The 26,251-nt window shown below is 44.7% G+C and overlaps 1 protein-coding gene across 2 annotated transcripts in view; it reads right to left on the reverse strand.

The window, feature by feature from the left end:
* Window positions 1–6,800: 6,800 nt before the first annotated feature.
* LOC143808886 (uncharacterized) overlaps window positions 6,801–26,251 on the reverse strand; it is a 266,593-nt gene continuing 247,142 nt past the window's right edge. For both annotated transcript variants that reach the window (XM_077292056.1, XM_077292057.1), the window contains exons 5-8: window positions 22,370–22,561; window positions 22,108–22,272; window positions 10,303–10,426; window positions 6,801–9,833 (exon numbers count right to left, since the gene is read on the reverse strand). In XM_077292056.1, coding sequence (XP_077148171.1) covers window positions 8,251–9,833; window positions 10,303–10,426; window positions 22,108–22,272; window positions 22,370–22,561 — 2,064 coding nt within the window. In that variant the 3' untranslated portion in view covers window positions 6,801–8,250. The remainder of the gene's footprint in view (window positions 9,834–10,302; window positions 10,427–22,107; window positions 22,273–22,369; window positions 22,562–26,251) is intronic.

A 26,251-nucleotide genomic window follows, 5' to 3' on the forward strand; every position in this document is an offset into this window, starting at 1 on the left:
CCTTTTCTAATGCTTCTGTTACTATATCCCCTTGTTTGGAATCTGACCTTAAGATCCGCTGCTTGGGCCTCAAATTTAGTGGCTGAGGAGCAGATCCGCCTCATCCTAAGATGCTGACCAACTGGGATGGTTGTGATAGTACTATGTGGGTGACCCGAATCGGCATGCAACAGAGAGTTGACCGACGTGGATTTTCTGAAAACATCAGTCTGTAAATAACGTTGACCATCTACCTGAATTTTGATGTCCAGAAAATCCACCTCGGTCTTACTCACCTGATATGTTAATTTGATGTTAAGCGTATTATTGTTCAATTGTTGCATGAATTTATGCAAAGCGTCATCGGGCTCCTGCCATATAATGAAAAGGTCATCAATGTAACGCAGCCAGCACTGCACATGGTCCGTGGCCTGTGGCCCCCCACCAAAAATCTCCCTCTCCCAATACCCTAGAAAGAGATTTGCAAAAGGAAGGTGCACAGGCCGCGCCTATGGCAGTGCCGCGCTGCTGTAGGTAAAAGACATCCCTAAATACAAAGAAATTCCTTGTCAATATGGATGTCAAAAGTTCCATGACCAAATCACAAATGGCGCCATCCCAGTTGCTGGCATCCAGGAAGAAGCGGAGCGCCTCCAAGCCATCATTATGGCCAATGCAGGTGTACAGGGATTGTATGTCAGCAGTAACAAGACACATGTTATCCTCCAACTGTATCCCATTGATCCGACGAAGGACATCCGACGTGTCCCTGGCATAGGAGGGGAGTGACTCAACCAAAGGTTTCAAATAATGATCCACAAATTTACATATGGGGTCACTCAAGCCTCCCATGCCAGAGACTATCGGACGACCCGGTGGATCAATGGGATTTTTGTGAATCTTTGGGATAAAATAAAGCGTTGGAACCTTAGGGAATTTGGTAAGCAGGCCATCCAGCACCTGTTTGGGAATAATGCCCCTGTCATGAGCACCAATCAAAATGCTCTCCAATTCATGGGAAAAATCTCTTAATTTGATTAAAATCCAATTTTTTGTATGTCTCTTTATCTCTAAGATGTTTGGATGCCTCCCTCTCATAAAGGGTGCTAGGCCAGAGAACCACATTCCCCCCCTTGTCTGCTGGCTTCATTACTACATCATCATAGCTCCTAAGTTGTTCAAGAGCTAATCTTTGATTGGCTGTTAAATTATCATGTTTACGTTTAGTAGATATTTTTTGAAAATCTTGAACAACCATCTTGGTAAAAATTTCCACTGCTGGACACCGAGACAAGAGGGGAAATGTGGTAGATCTGGGTCGGCATTCATGTGGAAAGGTACTTACCGTACCTGACGTCTGTTCGTCCAAGAGATCCTCCAGTGCCATCAATGCCTCCCTCTCCATATCATCACTGGTTGGCTCCTGGCTGCCTTTCTCAAATAATTTCTTGAGGATCAATTTCCTTGAGAACAGGTATAGGTCTTTAGTGGCTATAAATAGATCAAATTTATTACTGGGGGAAAATGTTAAACCCCTTTGTAACACATCCAGTTGATCCTCAGAGAGGACATGATGAGAAAGGTTAATTACCTCAAGGGTTTTTTTTATCTTTTTTGTTTGGTTGATTGTTCTGAAGGTTTTTACGCTTCCCAAAATTTTTCTCACGATTAAAGCCTGAATTGTGCACATCATAGAACCTAGGCTGTATTTTATTTGATTCCTCACTGGATGCAATGGAAACTGAGGAGGCAGATCTGGCACGGGAGGATCCTCTTGACCGGTTGCCCCTCCTATTCCATCTATAGATCATATTAGACTGTTGGTCACTAATGTCTCTTTGAAATTTCCTAGACTTGTTTTCACAAATACTCTTCTCCCATTTAACAAATTCATTCTCCAACTCTGCATTAAACTGGGCTAAGGTTTCACTAGACAGATCTTGTTTTAATTTAATTTGAAGTTCTTCAATGTTCTTATCCAAGATTTTCAAATTCGTCTGGTTATTTTGAGCTAAGAGTTCCATGAAACCTCTAGAGCACCCTGTGGCCAGATCTTCCCATTTTTGTCTAAAGATGGCATCATTTACCTCAAAGGAGGGAAACACCTGCACCCTGAGTCCCCTGGGTATAAGACCTTTCTCCAGATATTTATTCAGAAATGCCCGGTTCCACCATATTCTTAGGCGCTTGTTAAGATGATCTTTAAGTTGTCTAAATATTTCCTGCTTATCTCTGCCATTACCCATCAGGGATGCACCAGGATCGTCACAAAACACATCCTTTAGCTGTGTCAGCCACGTTTGTTCTCGGGCTTTGTAATCCATATTGAGACTGACTTTAGTTGCTGTAAAATATACAGAAATAAGCATATAAAGATGAACGTCAGTTAATTACATACATTGGGCGACTCAATAACAACAATACTACACCGGAGATACAAGAGTCAAAAACTGGCCAAAATGGTAACAACAAAATACGTTTATTGAAAAGTCAATTTTCACCTAAAACCATACATATCATATATAGTAAAGAACAATTAATAAAAAATGTGACTACATCCAAGGATACAACCAGTGACCCAGGTGCAACATGACAGGACAAAAGTCAAATCGGCCGTCATGACAAAAAAAGGTGATTATTACCTACACATGAATGCTTATATACCTGATGCATAGCAATTAGACCGAGTGTTACAATTGCAGAGACTGATTTATTTACAGACTGATGTTTTCAGAAAATCCACGTCGGTCAACTCTCTGTTGCATGCCGATTCGGGTCACCCACATAGTACTATCACAGCCATCCCGGTTGGTCAGCATCTTAGGATGAGGCGGATCTGCTCCTCAGCCACTAAATTTGAGGCCCAAGCAGCGGATCTTAAGGTCAGATTCCAAACAAGGGGATATAGTAACAGAAGCATTAGAAAAGAGTATACATCATGTGATGAACTACTGTGCCCTAGAAGTCATCTTAATAATAGAAAAGGGATGCAAACACAGGACACAGTACGATTTGTCTCCACCTACAATGGGGAATGGACCACGATGAGGAGTTGCCTTCAAAAACATTGGGGTATACTCAAAGGTGATCCATTGCTCTCTCAATGCCTCAATGAATATCCCTGAATGACTGCCAGGAGTAAAAATGTAAAAGATCTATTAGTGTCCAGCCATTATGCTCCCAAATCCAGCGGATTTAATTTTGGTTCTGGTGGACCACCCAGGGGGTGTTTTCCATGTGGTAACTGCATCTCATGTTCCAATATTAGCCGCATTGCGACTTTTGATTCAGTTGATGGTGGAAGGACTTTCACCATCGATCATCATATAACCTGCAACACCACACAGGTTGTATATTACGCAGTGTGTGGTTGCCCGAAAATATATATTGGACTCACTTCTCGCCGTCTGGGCACACGCATACGCGAACATGTGCGTGATATAATGGGGTACTGCCCTGGCCACTGCTGGAGGCAGGAAGAGCAGACTCCATACAATAGATGTGGTCGGATGGTGACCGCAGACTTTATGCACAGGGGGCGCAGTATTGGAGGTAAGAATTGTGCTCAGACACTTACACCCCCCAAACATAAATGGCAGGCCCCAGTGGATGAAATAAAAATTAATAAAAACTATTAAAGTTGTACATTTAATCTTGTATAAAAATAAATTGATCATATAATCAATAATTATTAATACAAAATTATAATTCGTGGCACTTTCCCTATAAATCCGTCTGAGTCACACAAGGAATAACAGGGAAATTCCACCCTTTAATCATAACTAATGCAGTATTCTATGGGGCGGGAATCCTTCATCTATTCTTTTACGTACTCTACACATCAACCACGAGTCAAAACATGTTAGTGTAATTAAAATAACACAGACGCAAACCACCGTGATTTCCTTGGAGAACAGCGTCACTCACACACATGAAATCTCTTTTAGGCCTCTTTCACACGTCCAGATAATTCCGGTACCGGAGAAATCGGTACCGGAGTTATCCGTGTGCTCACGTGGCACATCAGTGTGGCACACGAGCGGCATCCGTGTGCCGCCTGAGGACCACACGGACCGTGCAGGTGAGAAGAGATGAAAGATCAAGTTTTTGTTATTTTTTGTGAAAACTAAAGTTTGCATGTGACCCCCGCCTCCCACCCCCAGTGCGCCGCCCGGCCGCTTGGAGAAATACCCAGCTCCCGCGATGTCTCCACTCTCCTCTCAGCGCTGGCCCCTTCTCCTGTGTGAGCGGTCACATGGGACCGCTCATTACAGTGAGGAATATGCGCATATTCTCCAATGTAATGAGCGGTCCCACGTGACCGCTCACACAGGAGAAGGGGCCAGCGCTGAGAGGAGAGTGGAGACAATGCGGGAGCTGGGTGAGTATTTCTTCTGCAAGGGGCCGGGCGGCGCACTGGGGATGGGAGGCGGCAGGTCCCAGCAACTTTATTTTTAACAAAAAAGAAAAAAAAACTTGATCTTTCATCTCTTCTCTCCTGCGGGGAGAAGAGATGAATGCCGCCATCAGCACCACAGCGGGGGGGACTGCGCTTACTGTAGCGCTGTCTCTCCTGTGGGCGGTACGTGCACATGGAGGAGAGTGCACACTGTTCTCCGTGTGCACGTGTACAGGACGTATTTCTGTACGTGCTGCCGGAGAATAACGGACATGTCTCCGTGTTTTCAACACGGACACACGGTCCGTGAAAACACGGAGACATGTGCATAGACCCATTCATTTGAATAGGTCTACGTGTGTCAGTGTCTCCGGTACATGAGAAAACTGTCAGTACACTTACCGGAGACACTGACATGTGAAAGAGGCCTTATACAGCATAACTGACCGGACTTGGCATACAACGCACCCAGACTCAGAAAGCATCACCAGGAAGGTGCAGATAAAATGTAAGAACAAAATTACTCACCTTTCTGCTCGTAAGAGGCCGATTTATTTGTCTGTTTCTGGGAAACATCAATTGAAGTAGTCCGGATGGGAGTAGTTGTTGTCCAGTCCCTGTATAGCATGAATTTACTTCGGGTGCTACCGGCCCACTGGAATTGATGTCCAAGGCTGGATTAGAGGTGTTGTGATGAATGAGATCGGAGAATTAAGAGACAACACACATGGGGGTCTAGGAAAATATTCTGATTTAACGGAATGCGAGTGGGGGTTAAATACACCCCTGATCAGAGAAGGCTTTATTCCAAAAAGCAAGCAACGGTTTCCTGGAATTTACACATTGATCTGTTTAGGTGTCTGGCTATGATGAGGTTTCTCAGGCACTTAGAAATGTGTAGGGGGATCTGTGTAGAGATGTTACGTGATCGATTTAGAGCATAAAACGGAGACTGAGAAGACACAATAGAGACTAACTTCCCACAATACATACACGTCTGGTCCAGACATCGGACAGGAATAATGGCCGCTACAATGTTTATGAGTCACACCATTGGCTCATGTGGAGAATCCGCCATATGCACCGGCACACCGGCTCTTCACGATGCACAGGAACAGCACACGTACCTATAGAGCACTCGTCTGAACGAGCCCTGGGGAAACTAATCACAGAGCCGTCAGGAGGACGGACACTCAGCTAATTACACAGGAAGAAGACAGACTGCAGCAGACATGGAGAAAGTCTTCAATGCTTTATTCCATAATGATTACAATATTGTTCTAATATCCACGATGGGGAGTGGGAAGGTTCACCCTGACGCATTTCTGGTGGAGCTCCTTTAGTCACATAGAATATCAGGGCATCATGGGATATACCATTTAAAGTAACAACTACCAGTCAGGAGTACCACGGAAAACCACGTGGACATAGAAACTATAAGAATAAATGTAACAAAATGCAATTAATACAGTGCTAAGTGCTATATGGAGCACGGACAAACTCATAGAGAACAATACACGTCAGGAATTACACATAGTATCATTTCTAGAAGTCATTCCTATGGGTCGCTTCGTGTCCAACCTAATCCTGGACGCCTTCCTCAGTAACAGTTTTTCCACCAGTCTCCTCCTCTATCTGGACGATTAACTCAATTCCAAAGATTGTGAGACTTTGAATGTTCCCATTATGTGTCACCAGAAAATATCTGGTTACCCCCGAATGTGTCCTGTTACTGGTAACGTTTGTAGAGATTCCAATATTCTTTTTTCAGTTTTCGGCTCGTACATCCCACATATGTAAGGTTGCATGAATTGCACTGTACAGTATACAACATAATTGGTGTTACAATTAATAAGGGAATTCATAGTCCAGATGTCATTGATTTTCTGTAGAAATTGACACGTTACATTTAGTGCCTGCAGACTTGAGAAACCTTTGATGGAAAGCCAAGCTGTTCTATACTGTTCTCGATACATACTGGGGGACGGCATATTACCGAGGGGACGCCCTGTATTAGAGAATCACTAAATCAACAGGAAGTGAGAGCTGCGGCTGACCGATCACTTCCTGTTATTTACTTATGTCCGAAGGTGGGGTACAGCGAAGCCGGCGCTGATTGGGCGCAGAGCTCATGTGACGTAACAACCTCACCTGAGCCCAGGAGAGAGCGCAGACACCGCTGGAATGTGGCTGACACGGGAGGTGGGTATGTTATTTTAATAGGGGTAGCAAACATTCAGATTGAGATGGTGTTGTCCTGCTAGTGGAAAACTCCTTTGAATGTCTACACATAATTGTAACTATCAAAAAAAAAAATTTTATATATATATATATATATATATATATATATATATATATACACAGTACAGACCAAAAGTTTGGACACACTTTCTCATTTAAAGATTTTTCTGTATTTTCATGACTGAAAATTGTAAATTCACACTGAAGGCATCAAAACTATGAATTACCACATGTGGAATTATATACTTAACAAAAAAGTGTGAAACTGAAATTATGTCTTATATTCTAGGTTCTTCACAGTAGCCACCTTTTGCTTTGATGACTGCTTTGCACACTCTTGGCATTCTCTTGGTGAGCTTCAAGAGGTAGTCACCGGGAATGGTCTTCCAACAATCTTGAAGGAGTTCCCAGAGATGCTTAGCACTTGTTGGCCCTTTTGCCTTCACTCTGCGGTCCAGCTCACCCCAAACCATCTCGATTGGGTTCAGGTCTGGTGACTGTGGAGGCCAGGTCATCTGGCGTAGCACCCCATCACTCTCCTTCTTGGTGAAATAGCCCTTACACAGCCTGGAGGTGTGATTGGGGCACTGTCTTCTTGAAAAATAAATGATGGTCCAACTAAACGCAAACCGAATGGAATAGCATGCCGCTGCAAGATGCTGTGGTAGCCATGCTGGTTCAGTATGCCTTCAATTTTGAATAAATCCCCAATAGTGTCACCAGCAAAGCACCCCCACACCATCACACCTCCTCCTCCTCCATGCTTCACGGTGGGAACCAGGCATGTAGAGTCCATCCGTTCACCTTTTCTGAGTCGTACAAAGACACGGCGGATGGAACCAAAGATCTCAAATTTGGACTCATCAGTCCATTCCTTGTGTTCTTTAGCCCAAACTAAACAAGTGTCTTCTGCTTGTTGCCTGTCCTTAGCAGTGGTTTCCTAGCAGCTATTTTACCATGAAGGCCTGCTGCACAAAGTCTCCTCTTAACAGTTGTTGTAAAGATGTGTCTGCTGATAGAACTCTGTGTGGCATTGACCTGGTCTCTAATCTGAGCTGCTGTTAACCTGCGATTTCTGAGGCTGGTGACTCGGATAAACTTATCCTCAGAAGCAGAGATGACTCTTGGTCTTCCTTTCCTGGGGCAGTCCTCATGCGAGCCAGTTTCTTTGTAGCGCTTGCTGGTTTTTGCAAATGCACTTGGGAACACTTTCAAAGTGTTCCCAATTTTTCGTACTGACTGACCTTCATTTCTTAAAGTAATGATGGCCACTCGTTTTTCTTTACTTAGCTGCTTTTTTCTTGCCATTATACAAATTCTAACAGTCTATTCAGTAGGACTATCGGCTGTGTATCCACCAGACTTCTGCACAACACAACTGATGGTTCCAACCCCATTTATAAGGCAAGAAATCCCACTTATTAAACCTGACAGGGCACACCTGTGAAGTGAAAACCATTCCACATGTGTTAATTCATAATTTTGATGCCTTCAGTGTGAATGTACAATTTTCATAGTCATGAAAATACAGAAAAATCTTTAAATGAGAAGGTGTGTCCAAACTTTTGGTCTGTACTGTATATACTCTGCGTAAAACTGGAAAAAATGTTGTAAATATTTGTAACAATGTTTCATATTAAACAGCTCCCCCCCTGTGTGCGACTTCTCTGATGACTATGAAGTTTGTCTTTTCTAATAAAGCATTTTCCACATTCGGAGCATGAGTACGGCTTCTCTACTGTGTAACTTCTCTGGTGTTTAACCTGAAAGGATTCGTTTAAAGAAACATTGTCCACACTCTGAACATGAATTTTCTGATGTCTGAGAAGACTTGATTCATATATAAAAGAGATCCCACATTTGTTACATGTAACTGGATTTTCTCCAGTGTGATTTCTTTGATGAGAACTTAGCAGAGCTTCAGTATTAAAACATTTTCCACATTCTGAGCATGAATACGGCTTTTCTTCTGTGTGAGTTTTCACATGAGTAATAAGACTTGATCTCTGCATAAAGAATTTTCCACATTCTGAACATGAATACGGCTTCTTTCCTGTGTGACCCCTCTCATGTACAATAAGACGTGATTTATCTATAAAACCTTTCTGACATACAGAACATGAATAAGGCCTCTCTCCTGTGTGAATTCTCTCATGTACAGTAAGACTTGATTTTGCTGCAAAACATTTCCCACATTCTGAACATGAATACGGCTTCACTCCTGTGTGAGTTATCTTATGAGCTAAAACATTTGATTTTGTATTATACCATTTCCCACATTCCGAACATGAATACAGCTTCTCTCCTGTGTGAACACTTTTATGCTTATTAAGAGCTGATTTCCTTCGAAAACATTTCCCACATTCTGAACAAGCATGCGGCTTTACTCCTGTGTGAATTTTCTCATGTATATTAAGATGTGTTTTATGTGCAAAATGTTTCTGGCATACTGAACATGAATACGGCTTCTCTCCTGTGTGAATTCTCTGATGTGCAACAAGATATGATTTTAAAATAAAACATTTCCCACATTCTGAACATGAAAACTGCCTTTTTCCTTTGTGAATTCTCTCATGTTTACCAAGATATGATTTACCTTTAAAACATTTTCCACATTCTGAACATGAAAACGGCTTCTCTACTGTGTGAATTCTCTTATGTTTAGTAAGAAGATTTTTGCCTGAAAAACATTTCCCACATTCTGAACATAAATATGGCTTCTCTCCTGTGTGAATTCGTTCATGGTTAACAAGATCTGATTTACAATTAAAACCTTTTCCACATTCTGAACATGAAAACGGCTTCACTCCTGTGTGAATTCTCTCATGATTAATAAGAATAACTTTGAGTGAAAAACATTTTCCACATTCTGAACATGAGTACGGCTTCTCTCCTGTGTGAATTCTCTCATGTCTAACAAAATCAGATTTACTTATAAAACATTTTCCACATTCTGAACATGAGAATGGCCTTTTTCCTTTGTGAATTCTCTCATGATTAACAAGGGTAGATTTTTGTGAAAAACATTTACCACATTCTGAACATGAATACAACTTGTCTCTCGTGTGACTTCTCTTATATTTAACAAGATGTTCTCGATGTACATTAGGGGTAATGAGGTTTTCCCCTGAGGACTGACTCATGATATCTTCATCTTTAACATTAAATTCTAGAGATAACACGACTTTTCCTTCAGGACGATCACTTGCATTTTCTGTTAGAAATAAAAACAGATTTCATGATTTTTTACAATTCCAACTTTAAATGTAAAGGTCCATCCATATCCCTCCTCTGATCCAGGTTGAAGGCTCTAGAAGAAATGCTATGGAATCCAAAGCACATTAGGGGCAAATACCCCAATTATCAGGGGGAAGAGAAGATGCAGAATATGGGATCCTCCAATGGTTCTTGCTTCCCCAGTAACTGTGTCTAAGATGTTCTCATCAGTCACGAGAGGTAACACGAAAGAGACCGCAGGACTTCCAGACCACATCCCAAAGTAAACCTGCTTTGCTTCCATGATCATCAGTGTACATTCAGACACGGGCGAATTCATGTTCCAACCAAATAATAATTATACTAACGGGCAATTGCAAACACATTTATGCACGGCCTGGGACAGTAGTGAGGCTGTATTATATCTGCCAGTGGCGACCACAGAAATAACTCAAGTCTCCTCTTACCTGGTGATACAAGAGGCCCATGCTCCTCCACCACAACGTCCTTATACTGCTCCCAGTGTCCTTCTATATAATCCCACTCCTCCATGGAGAAATAGAGAGCGACGTCCTGACACCTGAGAAGAACCTGACAACCAATGAGACTGACATCACCCAGAGTCCTCCAGTGTATACTGTATAATCTCCCAGCAGTCTCCTCTCCGCTAATCACCCAGAATCCTCCAGTGTATACTGTATAATCTCCCAGCAGTCTCCTCTCCTGTCATCACCCAGAATCCTCCAGTGTATACTGTATAATCTCCCAGCAGTCTCCTCTCCGCTCACCACCCAGAATCCTCCAGTGTATACTGTATAATCTCCCTGCAGTCTCCGCTCATCACCCAGAATCCTCCAGTGTATACTGTATAATCTCCCATGTTATAGAAGGGTTAATAGTTTGCCTTTAAGTGCCTCTTGCCTTTAATTGCTAGAATTACTAGAATCTGTTAACGCAGTAGTCTGATGGTCTCCCCTTCAAGGAGACTACACTTCTTATCATGTATGTTCTCAATAGTCAGTCACAACATGTTTTTGGTACGTTGTGAGGAATAAAGGTCAGTATGACCCTGGGTGATGGTGGGGGCTACATGAGTTACATCCAAATGCATTTTGTGTAAATGGTATAAAGCATTGCCTGGGTTTTAATATATCAGATAAAAGTGACTTGCTCACAGGATATGTGTGAGGTGTCTTTTGCCTCCAAGCGCTTGTAAAATGGCGGGCGTAACTACTTGATTTGGGTCTCACTGGTGATCTGTCAGCTGACATTGGGTCAAAACAAAAACAGCTACGACAGTTTGGCGCCCGAACGGGGGCCGTGTAACCAGCCGCCTATTCGGAATCCGTATGTGGGAGCTTCCTGAGAGATTGGACATGCAAACAACAGCTGCAGCAAGGTGAGAAATGTTATTCTTACAATCTGGTTTGCACCTGCAATCTCTTCCGGATTTCTCCATACCTCTGGGTAAAAGGCTGTAAACACGGTTCAAAGAATCCACATCACCAGTGAGTTTTGTGTTTTTGTCTGTGTTTATGTCCGTATGAGAGTTGAATAATAGAGTAATAAGATGATAATTGTGATAATTGTTATCTGTATTATTTGTCAATATCCTAATTGGTTGTGTATTTGTTTAGTGTGTGTAATGCAGAGCTGGGACAGGCTCTGTGCAGTGTTGTTATTTTGGTTATTTTGGATTGGCAGTACATTATATGAAGCTGTATTTTGTATAAGGCCGTGGGTTTTGTTGTTTGGCCTTAAAGTGTTTTCAGAGTGTCAGTGGACACTGCTGCAGTTTTATTTATATAGAGTTGTGTTAATTCCAAAGTGCAAAATAGGCAGGCTGTGTGAGCCTTGTATGTATGTCAATGAGAAACCTCTGAATGAGATGAGAGGTGAGAAATGAGTATAAATAGATAAATCCCTGATTGATGAGGGGTTCCGTTAGGTGTGGTCCTAACACCTAAGACAGAAGACATTATTCAACTCAGTTTGAGCTGAATTAGGTGGAGTGATTGAGATAAGGGATTTTCTTCTTGTAAAAATCAACTGAAAAGTGAAAGGAGAAAAAAAGAAGAAACAATCCCTGAATGAGCATGTATGAATGAGTCATCACATAAGTATCATTATTTATCTAACTGTTGTTGAGGGTCCAGGATGAATGAGTTGTGGATGTTTTTAATGTACATTTAATTTACATCTGAGATTCAGTGAAACCTGTGTTATATATGGTTTCTATGTATGTCTATATGTGGTTTGGCCGGACGTGGTCAGAATCAGCTTATTCAAGGTATGCAGTGATTTGCCCGTATAGAGAAACTGTTTTTTAATTCCTAGAGGATGAATGTTTGAATGTTTTGTAGAGATTAAGTCTGAAAACTGCTGCAATCCGTTTCTGTGTAGAAGACACCAAGCTCTTATCTGTGCAGTGTACCAGATGGAAGGAGGGAAGCGGACCCCTGCGCGACTTGCTTGAGATTTCTCCCCTTTGCGCTGTGGGCCAGAGGAAGGGGGGCCGTGTATTGCATTCTAAGTTTCTCTGTCCTTGGTTTGGTACACGCTGAGAGATTTGTGTTTAAAGCAATAAGTACTGTATGAAACTGAAAGTGAAAAAGAACTGTGCCTATTTTAGAGGAAAACTTGTAAGTGATTGAAAAGATTGGAAAAAGATTCAACTGCTTCAAGTTGAATGACTGATATAGCAAATTGAGGATCAACAGAGGAGGTAACCAACTGCACGGCTGATGTAGTATAGGTGGTGTAACCTGCTACAGTCAGGCTACGGCATTAGGTGGTGTAACCTTGCCGTCCATGGAGCTGTGCTAGCCAGCTGATTTACCGAGTGGTAGGTAGTGAACCTGCTCGGTAAAATCTTTTAAGTCCACCGAGTGGTAGGTAGTGCACCTGCTCGGTGCCACCGAGTGGTAGGTAGGGAACCTGCTCGGTGTTGTTGAGCGGATAAGTTGAAGCCATGGGCAACTTATTCTGTGTGCAGTCAGGACCCCCAATGGGATCCAAAAACCGCTGTATAGATTGGAAAAAGGAAGCAGTGAAAGATGTGAGAACCGAGATTGAAAAAGGCAAAAATGCCAGTGAGTGGATGTTTGGTTGTTCAAAAAGGCACAGACAAAGGAGGAAAATAGCAAGTGAATAAATGGCGTCTGAGAGAGTGCAGCAGGATGAAAGTAAGGTGTATTATGAATGTTTTGATGCTTAAAAGTCCGACTATGACTGACACATTACTGCTACCGTTATACCTTTGTATAACCAGAGACCCAGACAAGACAGATGGACTTGTATGATCTGTGCTGCAACCCGACCTAAGAGAATTACACTGAATCCTGTCCAGACAAGATCACATGTAGTGACATAAGAAGCTGACACAGGATTGTGGTTGGTGGATAGTGGGGACATTAACTTTTGGGAGTAGGCTGACAGTAATCCTTTTGGGAAGGAGCTGTAGACCAGCATGTCATGTTACCCCCAACCGGTCATCTAGTCATTCCCACCACCAGAGAACCAACCACATCAGGTAGGGTAAGACAGATACAGAAGTATTACCACAAAAGCAGGTGACGTACTAATACGTACTTTGGACGGTTACAGCTGAAATGGGCAGACATGGGGTACAGTCCCATAAACCCACTCAATGTTAAAGTATTGGTAAATACATTTATTGACGGTATGACCAAAGAGTTACGAGACGCAATACAGAGAGCCAGACCTGAATGGAGAAATGTAGATCCAAAAGATCTCCTGAAAGTCGCTAAAGAGTTGAACAAACTAGGACAAGACGACGTGTCATGTATGCTGGACTACAAAGGAAAACAGTAGACGTAGTAAGGGACCTAAGGACTTAGAAACAGTAAAGTGCTGGAATTGTGGAGAAAATGGACACTCAGACCAATTTACCACTTCCTTCACCTTCAGACTAGGAAACTGACAACCCAATGACAAATGTGTGCCCTGTTCTTGTCCCCTCCGGACCTGGTCCTTCCTTGATGACCACCATACCAATGCCGGGAGGGAGAAAGACAGAATTCTTGATTGACACTGGGGCAGCCGGAACTGTGGTACACAAAGACTTGATAATGCCAGACATGATTACTGACGAGACTGTGGAATACGTGAGTGTAGAGGGACAAGCGACTGAAGCCCCTATGACTAAACAAATAAGACTAGAATCACGAGACAGCCAAGAGGTGCTTACAAACTTATTGTTAGTGACAATACCCCTATGGATTTGCTGGGAGCAGAGTTGAGTGCTGGCTAGGCCACCATACAGTACTCTCCTGAGGGTATTACAGTCACAAGTCCCCTTTCATATAAACACTTGGGGCAGAGGGACGCCAGGGTCTTCCACGTGCACATTATACCACAGGTAAATCATGCCCAATTATAGTTACACTTAAGTCCATTCATTTGCCAGTTTAGTAGTTTCCTTACACAAGGTGGTATAGTTACCGTGTATTTCTAGGTTGTCTTCATATGATATATAGGTTTTTAGCCATTCATTATATTGGCTCAAACCATAGTCACTGTTTATTTGTCTTTTCCACTTCTTATACCTTATCGCAAGGAACTGGTATTGATATTTGGTATATTTCAAATCCCTTCTTTTTATATTTGGAACTGTTAGTTATGGATTTACATAGGGCTACTACCTTCTTAAAATAAGCTTGTGCTTTGCTGTGGCCTATGGCATTGTGCTCTCCCATTTTATGACTCAGTATCTTTCGTAATTATATATATTTTCATATGTACAATTTTCTGTTGGTAACATATTCTGTGAATCAAATTTAGTTTTCTTAAGAGGTACTCTACCCAATCAAATACGGGTAGAAATAGTATTTGGACATTAGTGTCTGATTTATATAAACACTTGTGTAATATTTCACAAATGGTGTATATGGCAAGAGTGGTGAAGGTAATGCCTGACACCAGAATGTCTGAGGACAGGGAAAAGAGTCAGGTACCAGACACCGTTTGGGCAAGGGGAAAATCTGATATGGGTCGGCTGCCCATTCCCCCTGTCATGATTAAATTAAAAGAAGGAACCACTGCTCTTTGGTTGAAGCAATACCCCCTTAAGTCTAGTCAAATCAATGTCCCTGAGCAGGGATATTAAAGAGTATGTTAAGGCAGGGATTCTGGTGCAGAGATCTTCTCCCTGCAACACCCCTTTGTATCCCATTAAGAAGAAAAAGGACCCAAGGGTTCCCCTGACACAGAATATTTCAGGACTTACAGGCCATTAATGATGTTGCAGTGAGTGTCATCTCAATTGTCCCTAATACACACACCGTACGGTCACAAAATGTTTCACAGTCATTAATTTGGCAAATGCATTCTTCTCTGTACCCCTGCACCCTGACTGACGGCATCTTTTCTTTTTTACTCACGAAGGTAAACAATACTGTTGGACGGTCCTCCCACAAGGGGGAAAGAACTCCCCAACCATCTATTCAACAGCGATGGCAGGGATTCTTGAGCAGTGGCAACCACCTCATCCACAGACTGTACTATTGCAGTACGTGGATGAACTCTTGCTCTGCTGCCCGGACCAGACGTCCTGCAAGGAAGCTACAGTTCCCTTGCTGTGTTTTTTGGCAGAGAAGGGTTGCAAGGTCTCACATGACAAATTACAGTATTGCAAACAAAAGGTGACATTTTTAGGACATTGTATTGCTGAAGGTACAAGACACCTGACTAAAGACAGAAAACAGGCAATATAAAATCTCCCTTTACCCAGGTCACACCAGCATCTACACATTTTCCTAGGTTTGGTGACCTACTGTAGGCCTTGGATAAGGTCTGCTTCACAAATGATGCAACCACTCTGACAGGTTGTCATCAAACCCCTACAATCTCACTCAAGAAGCAATTGATTCTCTGAAGCTGCTCATTGTGCCAGCCCCGGCCTTAGGCATTCCAAACTATGATCAGCCATTTTTTTCTTATTTTGAACAGAGCAGGGAGGACATGCTACCGCATACTGACACAGCAATGTGGAGAGGAACAGAGACCAATAGCTTACTACTCAGCACAATTAGACCCAATGATTAGAGGGTCTCCTACGTGTGTCCGTGTTGTAAGAGCTGCTGTATTACTGCTAGGCATGTGAGCTCACACTGACTTTTTCTTTTGACAATTTGTTCCCCACATGACATTAATGCCATACTCGTACAAGTTCAACCAAAACACCTGTATGGCTAGACAGATCAGACTCGAATGTGCTCTAGTACTAATTCCTGAATACGTCACCCTCAAAAGACATAGTGTTCTGAATCCAGCCACTCATCTGCCTGTGGATTCAGAAAAGGGGGAATTGGTGACAGCATTAGAAGAAAAAAAAAAGTACTCTGGTACATTGACGCACAAACATGACTGCATAGGAACTGATGAGTCAGGAGACAGTATGTTTTACATATGTTCATAAAAAAAACCTGTTCCTAATGCATATTTTGAAGTTTTATTTTTGTAGATAGCTCCAGATACCACCAGGATGGGCGATTCTACACTGGACATGCAGTAGTATCCTCACATGAGGTAATCCGAGTTGAACCACTCCCTCCTCACATGTCGGTGCAGGAGGCAGAGTTGAAGGCACTCACTGAGGCGTGTAGAGCTGCTGCAGGTAAAGTCGCTAATATTTACACAGATTCGAATTGTGCATGGGGAATATCCCATGATTATTGCCCCATCTGGAGAAGCAGAACGTTTCTTACATCAGCCGGTAAGCCCATTAAAAATGCAGAGCTGGTGAAACAATTAGTGGAGGCATTGACGTTACCAGTCCAGGTTGGCATCGTCAAGGTAAAAGCACACACGGACGGTGACTCTGTTGAGGTAGAGGGCAACAGAAGGGCGGACGAGGCTGCTAAAATAGCAGCAAGGCGGCCTAGGGAGCAGTGGACGGTGGCGGAGAGTCAGCGTATTCCAGCCACACAGAGCCTAGATGTCCTGAAATCCCTCCAGCTGCCCAAACAGAGAAGGAACACGGGGGAGAATGGGAGCTGAGCTGAACTCTAAGGCCATGTTCACACTTCGCGGTTTTTACCGCGGATCCGCGGCGATTTTGATGCTGCGGGTCCGCAGCAGTTTCCATAGCGTTTACATTAACATGTAAACACTATGGAAACCGCAAACCGCTGTGCACATGCTGCGGGAAAAACCGCGCAGAAACGCAGCGGTTTAAAACCCGCAGCATGTCACTTCTTTGTGCAGAATCGCTGCGATTCTGCACCCATAGTAAAGCATTGAACCGCTTACTTCCCGCATGGGGCTGTGCCCACGTTACAGGAAGTAAGTGGTTAATGTGCGGGTGGTACCCGGGGTGGAGGAGAGGAGACTCTCCTCCAGGCCCTGGGAACCATATTTGGGGTAAAAAAAAGAATACAAATAAAAAATGATGCTATACTCACCTCTCAGCGCTGCACGCGGCCGTCCCCTGTCTCAGTTGCTGTGCCGAGAAGGACCTGTGGTGACGTCGCGGTCACATGACCGTGATGACGCCCGGGTCACATGACCGTGACGTCACGAAGGTCCTTCTCGGCACAGCATCTTTGGAATCGGACCGCCGAGTGCAGCGCCGAGGAGATCGGGACTTCAGAGGGTGAGTATAAACCATTTTTATTATTTTTATCATTACTATTGATGCTGCATATTGCTGCATATGCAGCATCAATAGTACAGGAGTAATCCCGCAGCGGAAACCGCGGAACAAACCGCGATAAATCTGCAGGGATAACCGCAGCGGTTTTGCCCTGCAGATTTATCAATTCCGCTGCGGGATAAACCCACAGAGCACACCGCAAAGTGTGAACACGGCCTAAAGGAGTTTTGGGAGAATAAGGATAAATTGTATATACCAAGGTCCCTGTTCCTAATTATGGCGCAAGCAACACCTGGCTCCACTCACACCTCAAAATGTCACATGTGTCCATGGTAGATGCCTTCCGGATCGCTCCTGGTTTCAGTTACGCAGCAGCAAAGCTCGTACGGTCATGCCTCATCTGTGCACAGCACAACCCTGGTAAAACAGTAAAAATCCCTAAGAAAGCGACACCCAGGCCTCGCTACCCGTTTCAGAGACTGCAGACTGGCTACATACAGCTACCCAAGGTAGGAGTGTGTGAAAAATGTCCTAGTATGTGTAGATCTCTTCTCTGGTTGGCTGGAAGCCTATCTGGTAAAATGTGCAAATGCTAAAGTGACTGCAGACAAACTGATGAAAGAACTGATCTGCAGGTATGGTGTCCCAGAAACCACAGAGAGCGATAGGGGTACACACTTCACGGGAGAAATATTGAGGGAAGTTATGCAGGCCCTGGGAGTACAGCAAGCATATCATGCACCATATAGACAACAAAGTAGTGGGAAAGTGGAGAGACTAAATGGGACACTTAAACTGAAAGTTCAGAGGCCATGGCAGACACAGGAAAGAGCGGGGTAGAGTGCTTGTCTCTTGCACTCTTTCTAGTCAGACACACTCCAAATAGAAAGACAGGCTTGTCCCCTTTTGAAGTCCTGTTTAGTAGTTTGCCAGAGACTGGTCTGTACTTCCCACAGGTGCTACAAATGCAACACGGTGCTATGACAGCCCATGTCCAGGCCTTGCAGAAAAGACTTAATGTGGTGCATAAACATGTGTTTTCATCCATTCCAGATCTTAATGCCAGTGCGGACTCACATCTGCTGAATCCAGGTGATTGGGTGGTCATACACAGACATGTGAGAAGGAGCCTATATCCACGGTTTGACGGCCCATTGTAAAGTCCAGCTGATCACATTCACTTGAGGGAACGCCCACCTGGATCCATGCCAGTCACTGCAAAAAGATCTTTTCACTAGCAGAAAGACTGTTGTTCTAATCACCTTGCTGGCAGTGGTAGGATGTTTGCACCTTACAAAGACACTGAATACACTTTTAAATGTCGACAAGGACAAAAACTGCTGGACTGTTGGATCTGTACACACAGCCCAGTATCTGCAAGGACTATGCTGTACTTTGCCATACCCCAGGAGCCAAGGAGGGTATTAACACCACACTGCATACACAATGAGACTTGGACTCACATTTTCTAGGTTCCTTAAGGTTCTTAATAAGACTAATACAATATAGAGACTCCTTTTTAAATCCAGCCGATTGGCTTAGCGGCCTAGAGAGAGGATTATTTTTTGACTTGACTTGACAGACTTGTATGCAAATTTTGTTGCTTTGCTTATTGTTTTATGTAGCCGTAAAAGCGCTAATATATGAATTACCTAAGGCTGAACCTTCTGTAGTGTATCATAGGCCCCGTATGGCCACTGCTGACGGGGAAGGTGAGTGTCCACACTGAGGGTGGATGGGCGAAGCAGGTAGAAAGCCCCCTTGTGGGTACTAGACCCATGAGACAGTAGCTCCTTTGTGGACATCAGCTAACCCCGTAGCAAAGGTTATACCATTTACAAAAGGGGGAAATTGTTATAGAAGGGTTAATAGGTTGCCTTTAAGTGCCTCTTGCCTTTAATTGCTAGAATTACTAGAATCTGTTAACGCAGTAGTCTGATGGTCTCCCCTTCAAGGAGACTACACTTCTTATCATGTATGTTCTCAATAGTCAGTCACAACATGTTTCTGGTACGTTGTGAGGAATAAAGGTCAGTATGACCCTGGGTGATGGTGGGGGCTACATGAGTTACATTGAAATGCATTTGTTGTAAATGGTATAAAGCATTGCCTTGGTTTTAATATATCAGATAAAAGTGACTTGCTCACAGGATATGTGTGAGGTGTCTTTTGTCTCCAAGCGCTTGTAAAATGGCGGGCGTAAATACTTGATTTGGGTCTCACTGGTGATCTGTCAGCTGACATTGGGTCAGAACAAAAACAGCTACGACACCCAGCAGTCTCCTCTTCTCTAATCACCCAGAATCCTCCAGTGTATATTCTCCCAGCAGTCACCTCTCCGCTCATCACCCAGAATCCCCCAGTGTAATCTCCCAGCAGTCTCATCTCATCACCCAGGATCCTCCAGTGTTTACTGTATAATCTCCCAGCAGTCTCCTCATCACCCAGAATCCTCCAGTGTATACTGTATAATCTCCCAGCAGTCTCCTCTCCTATCACCCATAATCCTCCAGTGTGTACTGTATAATCTCCCAGCAGTCTCCTCTCCTCTCATCACCCAGAATCCTCCAGTGTATACTGTAGAATCTCCCAGCAGTCTCCTCTCCTATCACCCATAATCCTCCAGTGTATACTGTATAATCTCCCAGCAGTTTCCTCTCCTCTCATCACCCAGAATCCTCCAGTGTATACTGTATAATCTCCCAGCAGTCTCCTCTCATCACCCAGAATCCTCCAGTGTATACTGTATAATCTCCCAGCAGTCTCCTCTCATCACCCAGAATCCTCCAGTGTATACTGTATAATCTCCCAGCAGTCTCCTCTCATCACCCAGAATCCTCCAGTGTATACTGTATAATCTCCCAGCAGTCTCCTCTCCTCACCCAGAATCCTCCAGTGTATACTGTATAATCTCCCAGCAGTCTCCTCTCATCACCCAGAATCCTCCAGTGTATACTGTATAATCTCCCAGCAGTCTCCTCTCATCACCCAGAATCCTCCAGTGTACACTGTAGAATCTCCCAGCAGTCTCCTCTCCTATCACCCATAATCCTCCAGTGTATACTGTATAATATCCCAGCAGTTTCCTCTCCTCTCATCACCCAGAATCCTCCAGTGTATACTGTAGAATCTCCCAGCAGTCTCCTCTCATCACCCAGAATCCTCCAGTGTATACTGTATAATCTCCCAGCAGTCTCCTCTCATCACCCAGAATCCTCCAGTGTATACTGTATAATCTCCCAGCAGTCTCCTCTCATCACCCAGAATCCTCCAGTGTATACTGTATAATCTCCCAGCAGTCTCCTCTCCTCACCCAGAATCCTCCAGTGTATACTGTATAATCTCCCAGCAGTCTCCTCTCATCACCCAGAATCCTCCAGTGTATACTGTATAATCTCCCAGCAGTCACCTCTCATCACCCAGAATCCTGCAGTGTATTACTGTATAATCTCCCAGCAGTCTCCTCATCACCCAGAATCCTCCAGTGTACTGTATAATCTCCCAGCAGTCTCCTCTCATCACCCAGAATCCTCCAGTGTATACTGTATAATCTCCCAGCAGTCTCCTCTCATCACCCAGAATCCTCCAGTGTATACTGTATAATCTCCCAGCAGTCTCCTCTCATCACCCAGAATCCTCCAGTGTATACTGTATAATCTCCCAGCAGTCTCATTTTATCACCCAGAATCCTCCAGTGTATACTGTATAATCTCCCAGCAGTCTCCTCTCCGCTCATCACCCAGAATCCTCCAGTGTACACTGTATAATCTCCCAGCAGTCTCCTCTCCGCTCATCACCCAGAATCCCCCAGTATAATTCCCCAGCAGTCTCCTCTCTGCTCATCACCCAGAATCCTCCAGTGTATACTGTATAATCTCCCAGCAGTCTCCTCTCATCACCCAGAATCCTCCAGTGTATACTGTATAATCTCCCAGCAGTCTCCTCATCACCCAGAATCCTCCAGTGTATACTGTATAATCTCCCAGCAGTCTCCTCTCATCACCCAGAATCCTCCAGTGTACACTGTATAATCTCCCAGCAGTCTCCTCTCATCACCCAGAATCCCCCAGTGTAATCTCCCAGCAGTCTCCTCTCCGCTCATCACCCAGAATCCTCCAGTGTAATCTCCCAGCAGTCTCCGCTCATCACCCAGAATCCCCCAGTGTAATCTCCCAGCAGTCTCCTCTCCGCTCATCACCCAGAATCCCCCAGTGTAATGCCCCCAGTAGTCTCCTCTCCGCTCAGTACCCAGAATCCCCCAGTGTAATCTCCCAGCAGTCTCCTCTCCACTCATCACCCAGAATCCCCCAGTGTAATCTCCCAGCAGTCTCCGCTCAGCACCCAGAATCCCCCAGTGTAATCTCCCAGCAATCTCCTCTCCGCTCATCACCCAGAATCCCTCAGTGTAATCTCCCAGCAGTCTCCGCTCAGCACCCAGAATCCCCCAGTGTAATCTCCCAGCAGTCTCCTCTCCGCTCATCACCCAGAATCCTCCAGTGTAATCTCCCAGCAGTCTCCTCTCCTCATCACCCAGAATCCCCCAGTGTAATCTCCCAGCAGTCTCCTCTCCTCCCATCACCCAGAATCCCCCAGTGTAATCTCCCAGCAGTCTCCGCTCATCACCCAGCATGCCCCAGTGTAGTCTCCCAGCAGTCACCTCTCCGGTCAGCAGCTCAGTGATCTTGTTGGCCAGTTCTAGGACCTTCTTCTCAGGTGTCGGGGAGTGCAGGGGTTCTGTGATGGGGCTCTGGATCTTGCTCCGTCCTCCGGACATACAGGGGGTCACACGGTCACCGGACGTCTTCTTCACCACCGTGTGTTCCTGTGTAGTGACAGACGCCGATCACCACAGATTCTATCCATCTTTACAGTCCTGTTATATTAGTAGAGATCAGAGTGATCTCATGAGAGACTCTCACCTTTCCCTTTAACAAGTCGATTATCTCCAGGGCGAGGAGTAATATTCTTGCAGTCATGTTGCTTTTGTCCTGGTCGCTCCTCGTTGGGTCATTTTTCATCCTGACGTCCTGGTACTGATCCTTCTGTCCTTCCATGTACTCCCACTGCTCCATGGAGAAATAGACAGCGGCATCCTGACACCTGACAGGAACCTGACAAACATACAGTTAGGTGCAGAAATCATTGGCCAGTGAGGAATCCTTGTGATTTCAGCTCTGCAGGCCGCTAGATTGGATGTAAAGTGAAACAAATGAGATGTAATTGAAGTGGAGACTTTCAGGTTTAATTAAAGGGGAGGAAAAAAAATCTCCTGTGAAACGTTTAGGAATTACTGCCATCTTTCTACAAATCCTCATTTCAGGGGCTGAAAAGTACCGTATATACTCGAGTATAAGCCGAGATTTTCAGCCCACTTTTTTGGGCTGAAAGTGACCCTCTCGTCTTATACTCGAGTCAGTGTCGGCGTGGGGTCGGCAGGTGAGGGGGAGCGGCACGGTGACATACTCACCTGCTCCTGGCGCGGTCCCTGCATGTCCCATGGTCTCCGGGCAGCTCTTCCTGTGTTCAGCGGTCACGTGGTACTGCTCATTAAATTAATGAATATGCATGCATATTCATTACTGTAATGAGCGGTACGTGACCGCTGAACACAGGAAGATGCCGCCGGCTCCCGGAGACAATCTGACAGTGAGACGCTGCCAGGGACCGCGCCGGGAGCAGGTGATTATATCGGGGGAGGTGAGCATTGCGCGATAGTCACCTTCCTCGTTCCACCGCTGCGCGCTGCTGTCTTCCGTCCTCTGGCTGTGACTGTTCAGGTCAGAGGGCGTGATGACGCGATTAGTGCGCGCCGCCCTCTGCCTGAACAGTCAGTGCAGAGGATGGAAGACAGAGCGGCGCGTAGAACGAGGAAGGTGACTATCGCTGGTGCCGGGGGCCTGAGCGAAGAGAGGTGAGTACGTGATTTTTTTTATTTTAATCGCAGCAACAGCATATGGGGAATAATGTGTGGAGCATCTCACGGGGTCACAATGTATGGAGCATCTCATGGGGCCACAATGTGTGGAGCATCTCATGGGGCCACAATGTGTGGAGCATCTCACGGGGCCACAATGTATGGAGCATCTTATGGGGCCACAATGTATGGAGCATCTCATGGGGCCACAATGTGTGGAGCATCTCATGGGGCCACAATGTGTGGAGCATCTTATGGGCCACAATGTATGGAGCATCTTATGGGGCCACAATGTGTGGAGCATCTTATGGGGCCACAATGTGTGGAGCATCTCACGGGGCCACAATGTGTGGAGCATCTTATGGGGCCGCAATGTATGGAGCATCTCATGGGGCCACAATGTGTGGAGCATCTCATGGGGCCACAATGTATGGAGCATCTTATGGGGCCACAATGTGTGGAGCATCTCACGGGGCCACAATGTGTGGAGCATCTTATAGGGCCACAATGTGTGGAGCATCTTATGGGCCACAATGTATGGAGCATCTTATGGGGCCACAATGTGTGGAGCATCTTATGGGGCCACAATGTATGGAGCATCTTATGGGGCCACAATGTGTGGAGCATCTCACGGGGTCACAATGTGTGGAGCATCTCACGGGGTCACAATGTGTGGAGCATCTCATGGGGCCACAATGTGTGGAGCATCTCATGGGGCCACAATGTATGGAGCATCTTATGGGGCCACAATGTGTGGAGCATCTCACGGGGCCACAATGTGTGGAGCATCTTATGGGGCCACAATGTATGGAGCATCTTATGGGGCCACAATGTATGGAGCATCGTATGGGGCCACAATGTATGGAGCATCTTATGGAGCAATAATGTATGGAGCATCTTATGGGGCCACAATGTATGGAGCATCGTATGGGGCCACAATGTGTGGAGCATCTTATGGGGCCACAATGTTTGGAGCATCTTATGGGGCCACAATGTGTGGAGCATCTTATGGGGCCACAATGTATGGAGCATCGTATGGGGCCACAATGTATGGAGCATCTTATGGGGCCACAATGTATGGAGCATCTTATGGGGCCATAATATGTGGAGCATCTTATGGGGCCATTATTAACCTTTGTGCAGCATTATATGGGGCATATTTTAATATGGAGCATTATATGGAGCGTATTTTGTATGGAGCATCTTATGGGGCCATAATGAACTGTATGGAGCATTATATGGGGCATATTTTAATATGGAGCATTATATGGAGCGTATTTTGTATGAAGCATCTTATGGGGCCCATCATGAACTGGATGGAGCATTATATGGGGCTCCTGATTCAATATGGATATTCAACAACACTTAAACTACTGATGTCTCAATTAATTTTACTTTTATTGGTACTGATTTTTATTTTTGACATTTACCGGTAGCTGCTGCATTTTCCATCCTAGGCTTATACTCGAGTCATTACGTTTTCCCAGTTTTTTGTGGCAAAATTAGGGGGTCGGCTTATACTCGGGTCGGCTTATACTCAAGTATATACGGTAATTGGAAAAAAAATCAACTTTATCATAAAGAAAATGTTCATCTTGAATACACTGCTGAAATAAATAAACCCTTAACACAATATAACTCCAAGTCAACCACACTTCTGTGGAATCAACCTGTCCCGTTAAGAAGCAGCACAGATTGTGAATCCATTTCTCCTGCTGTTACATAATTACAGAGGTAGAAATAAGCCCCCGTCCATCAGGTTCTCCCTTCCTCCACCAATTGTACATGTTGTCACTAATTATCTATAACCCACAATGTTCTGTGTCTGGAGGAAATCATCCGGCCCTTGTATAAGAGCTGTTATAGTGTCGGCCATTACTACCTCTTGTGGTCGGCATTCCACAGTCTGACTGCTCTAACTGTAAAGAACCCTTTCCTATGTAGTTGTCAGAATCGCCTTTATTCCACCCATAATCTGTGCCCACAGGTCCTCTGTATGGTCTATAGAAGGAATAAGTCCTGTGCCGTCCTCTATACTGACCACACATGTATTATACATGTAAACGAGATCTCCTCTGAGACGTCTTTTTTCCAAGCTAAACAAGCCCAAGTTTTCCTACCTCTCATCATATGAGGCCTCGATCCCTTGAAATATATAGGAGAGGCCTCCGCCCCGTGTAATATAGGAGAGGCCTCCGCCCCGTGTAATATAGGAGAGGCCTCCGTCCCTTGTAATATAGGAGAGGCCTCCGTCCCGTGTAATATAGGAGAGGCCTCCATCCTGTGTAATATAGAAGAGGCCTCTATTGTTGTGAAATTGGATTCTGGGCTCCCCCGGTGGCCACTTGTGGAATTGAACTTGTGTTCATCATCCCCTCTGTTCACCTGCTCCTATCAGGATGTGGGAGTCGCTATATAACCTTGCTCCTCTGTCAGTTTCTTGCCGGTCAACAATGTAATCAGAAGCCTCTGTGCATGTTCCTGCTACTAGACAACTCCCAGCTAAGTTGGACTTTTGTCCTTGTGTGTTTTTGCATTTTGTTCCTGTTCACAGCTGCTGTTTCGTTACTGTGTCGGGAAAGCTCTAGTGATCGGAAATTGCCACTCTGGTGTTATGAGTTAATGCTAGAGTCTTAAAGTAATTTCTGGATGGTGTTTTGATAGGGTTTTCTGCTGACCATGAAAGTGCCCTTTCTGTCTTCCTGCTATCTAGTAAGCGGACCTCGATTTTGCTAAACCTATTTTCATACTACGTTTGTCATTTCATCTAAAATCACCGCCAATATATGTGGGGGCCTCTGTCTGCCTTTTGGGAAAATTTCTCTAGAGGTGAGCCAGGACTGTCTTTTCCTCTGCTAGGATTAGGTAGTTCTCCGGCTGGCGCTGG

The sequence above is a fragment of the Ranitomeya variabilis genome, chromosome 2 (genome assembly GCF_051348905.1).
Source record: "Ranitomeya variabilis isolate aRanVar5 chromosome 2, aRanVar5.hap1, whole genome shotgun sequence".
In the NCBI taxonomy this organism is placed as follows: Eukaryota; Metazoa; Chordata; class Amphibia; order Anura; family Dendrobatidae; genus Ranitomeya; species Ranitomeya variabilis.